The following is a 3,600-nucleotide window of genomic DNA, read 5'->3' as shown; positions in this document are numbered from 1 at the left end:
CGCAATCCCGGCTACTCTAGAGGCTGAGGTGGGAGGATGGCTTGAGCCCAGGAGGCGGAGTTTGCAGTGAGCTGAGATCAGGCCACTGCACTCCAGCCTAAGTAACAGAGCCAATAAAAAAAAAAAAAAGGTCAGGTGCAGTTGCTCACACCTGTAATCCTAGCACTTTAGGAGACTGAGGCGGGTGGATCACCTGAGGTCAGGAGTTCAAGACCAGCCTGGCCAACATGGTGAAACCCTGTCTCTACTAAAAATACAAAAATTAGCCAAGCGTGGTGGTGCGCACCTGTAATTCCATCTACTTGGGAGGCTGAGGCAGGAGAATCATCGCTTGAACCTGGAGGGCTGGAGGTTGCAGTGAGCTGAGATCACACCACTTCAGCCTGGGCAAAAGAGCAAAACTTCGTCTCAGAAAAAAAATATATATATATATGTATTTTTATTTTTGAGAAATAGTGTCAGTTTTTCCATTCCTAAGGATATCCACTAATTTACACTCCCTCCAAACAGTGAAGCAGAACTCCCCTTTCTTCATTTCCTGCCAAGGCTTCCTTATACAATTTTCCATCTTAGCCACTCTGATAGGTGACGATCAGTATTCGATTTTCAGTTTTGAATTTTCAGTGAGGTTGGGCAGTTGTTCATGTTTTTATATCTCTTACGCTTTTCTGTGAGCCACTGTGTTTATCTTCCTGCATGTTGTTTTCTTTTGAATTACTGGTCATTTTCTTTACTGAGTTTTTTCTGGGAAAGGAGTTTTTAAATTTAAATATAAGTCTTTATTAGGCTATTCTTGGATTTAAAAAACAAAAAACTAGGATTCTTTTGTTTGTGAAATACTTAGAAATCTATTATTAGTGCAGTGATTTTGCCTTTAAATTCAATAATTTATTTTGGTAAAACATTTGGAAGTATTATCAGTGTATATTCAGTTTTTAAGAAACCTGCCAAATACTCAGTATCTGAGTGGTACTGTTGGGCTTCCTTCAGCAAAAGGTATGCTAAGTGCCGTGTAAAGTATAAAAACATTTGAGATGGTCCTTCCAGCCCTTGGAGCTTGCGTTGTACGGAAAACCATAACAGGAATACATATCAAGGCAGAGGACTTCTCTAAGTTTTCAGGGGGCCTGTGTAATTGGCTCTGCCCTACAGCAGGCTCAAGGTTCCGTTTTAGACCAAAATGGTCTCGTTTTGCCCGTACATGTGCCCAGGGCTAAATCTAAGAATTGGCGGGGGTATGAAGAATTCCTTGTCTGGTGCTTTGACTGCAAACCACTCTAACGGGTGACTTTCCCAGGTGGTAGTTATCAGTGCATTGGGAAAACAAATTCTTCAGTATTCTTTAATCTGATAGGATTGTTCTACAGCCCATATCACGTGCTAGAACCTAACCTATGTGGAATTTGGCACAACAGCTCTTTTTAAGACAATATTCAAGTAGATTTCTTAAGAGAAGCTGTGATCAAGAGTTCCAGTGCCCTAGTTTCTATCCATACAACAAATTATTTTAATCAGGTTAACTGCCTAAAAAGATCCAGGACAAAAGATAATGAGGGATCTTGTGTTCAAGAAATCTGTTCATATGTGGAAGAAGTTCCTTGGCCTTGTTTATTTTTATTTATATATATATTTTTTGAGACAGAGTCTCACTCTGTCCCCCAGGCTATAGTGCAGTGGTGTGATCTCGGTTCACTGCAACCTCCAACTCCCAGGTTGAAGCAGTTTTCCTGCCTCAGTCTCCCAAGTAGCTGGGATTACAGGCACCTGCCACCACACCTGGCTAATTTTTGTACTTTTTAATAGAGACAGGGTTTCACCATGTTGGCCAGGCCGGTTTTGAACTCTTGACCTCAGACGATCTGCCCACCTCAGCCTCCCAAAGTGCTGGGATTACAAGGGTGAGCCACTGCACCCGGCCCCTTGTTTATTTTTTATAATTTTAGAGCCAAATTTCAGTTTCTGGGGAAAACAGAAACCCCTGAAATCCATGCCTAGCTGCTTTTCTCTTTGTATGGAACTGAATGTAATCAGAGTTGTAATTGGAGCTGATGACAGATTTTGAAATTGAAAGCTGATCAATCGCTATTCTCACTATTAGCTTTACCCTGAACATGCCTGCGTAACGGAGTTCAGGTGAAAATAGGCCGCCATGATCAGGGGAGCCCGAAAGTTTAAACTGAGCCCCTGCTTGGAGTGAGCAGGCGGAGCTGCCTTTCAAAACCCACCAATGATTTTCCCCTCTCACCTCCCTAATACCACCAGGCAGCTACTCGCACCTGTCAGGTGGGCATGGTTGAGTCACAGGAAGAGCCTGTCACTAAGAGGGGATAGTAGGCAAGGAGTCCTGAAAGATGGGGAGGGGAAAGGGGATCACAATGACAGCTAAGCTAGTGTCAGTGTCTCACTCAGTCCTGGAGCAGACTGTGATCACTTAGGTTCTAACTAAAGTTGCTGGTGTTTAAGCAGGTTTTATGTCTCACACAGGAAATTACCACGGAATTAATCAGAGTAATTTGCTTTGTCTTTCAGGTATGGGCACTAGGAAAAGACTTCTTCCATCAAGCTTAATTGTTTTGTTATTCATTTAATGACTTTCCCTGCTGTTACCTAATTACAGATTAGATGGAACTGTGTTTTTTCTGCTTTGTTTTTTCAGTTTGCTGTTTCTGTAGCCATATTGTATTCTGTGTCAAATAAAGTCCAGTTGGATTCTAGAACGGATGCTCGCTCTTGTGTATGTGAACAAAGTGAACATAAATGAAGAGTCTCCCCTTCCAAGGCTGAAAACTCAGCTTTCGAAAGTGAAATGTTCGTTCATCGGGGCCAGAGCAGGGTTGTCCTCTGAGCGCATCACTTAGTCATGAGGGATCCGACAGAGGCAGAGTATGGATCACTGGCACCCGAAAACAGCAGTCAGCCCTTCTTTCTCCTCCTGTGTGACAGCAGCGGGCAGCTGAATGAGGGAAGAATGTGGGATTCAGTCATCAAACCCAGTTCTGAGTCCTGGTTCCACAGCCTGGTTACTGATGGCAATCTTGGCAAAGTTGCCTCTCTACGCTGAACTTTGTCTGTACTGTGGGCTTCTGAGGACTAAGTGGTATCGTGTGGTCACAGAGAGAAGCTTTGTAAAATGTAAAACCAATATACAAATGTGACCTTTGGTTGTGTATGACAGCAGTCCCCAACCTTTTTGCCACCAGGGATTGGTTTCATGAAAGACAGTTTTTCCACGGCTGGGGGTGGGGTGGGGGTGTGCCTGGGGATGGTTATGGAACTGTTCCACCTGAGATCATGAGGCACTAGATGGACTCCACAACCTGGATCCCTCACATGCACAGTTCGCCATAGGGTTGAAGCTCCTATGAGAATCTAATGCCGCCGCTGATCTGACAGGCAGAGCTCAGGCGGTAATGCTTGGTCAGCACCTGTTCACCTCCTGCTGTACAGCCGGGTTCCTAGCAGGCCATGGACTGGTATCCACTCTGCAGCCCAAGGGTTAGGGACCCCTGGTGTATGACATGTTTGTTTCTTTTCTTGGCTTAGAAAAATAAAGATATATATAATTGTGGCTGGCAAAAGGACAATTTATGAACTCAAGTT

At 43.9% G+C, this 3,600-nt stretch overlaps 2 protein-coding genes across 2 annotated transcripts in view; both read left to right on the top strand.

Annotated features, from left to right (window-relative positions):
• Positions 1-2,637, top strand: part of XPNPEP3 (X-prolyl aminopeptidase 3, mitochondrial) — a 126,070-nt gene extending 123,433 nt beyond the window's left edge. Inside the window, exon 11 of the mRNA XM_011978791.1 lies at positions 2,530-2,637. The gene's annotated coding sequence lies outside the window, so the exon portion shown is untranslated. The remainder of the gene's footprint in view (positions 1-2,529) is intronic.
• Positions 1-2,718, top strand: part of RBX1 (ring-box 1, E3 ubiquitin protein ligase) — a 22,964-nt gene extending 20,246 nt beyond the window's left edge. The window contains exon 5 of the mRNA XM_011978794.1: positions 2,530-2,718. Within this exon, the coding sequence (XP_011834184.1) occupies positions 2,530-2,542 (13 nt within the window). The 3' untranslated portion in view covers positions 2,543-2,718. The remainder of the gene's footprint in view (positions 1-2,529) is intronic.
• The last annotated feature ends 882 nt before the right edge of the window (positions 2,719-3,600 follow it).

The sequence above is a fragment of the Mandrillus leucophaeus genome, unplaced genomic scaffold, assembly GCF_000951045.1.
Source record: "Mandrillus leucophaeus isolate KB7577 unplaced genomic scaffold, Mleu.le_1.0 Scaffold2, whole genome shotgun sequence".
Lineage (NCBI taxonomy): Eukaryota > Metazoa > Chordata > Mammalia > Primates > Cercopithecidae > Mandrillus > Mandrillus leucophaeus.
Note: the sequence above shows the minus strand (reverse complement) of the source record. Positions and strands in the feature narration are given on the sequence as shown.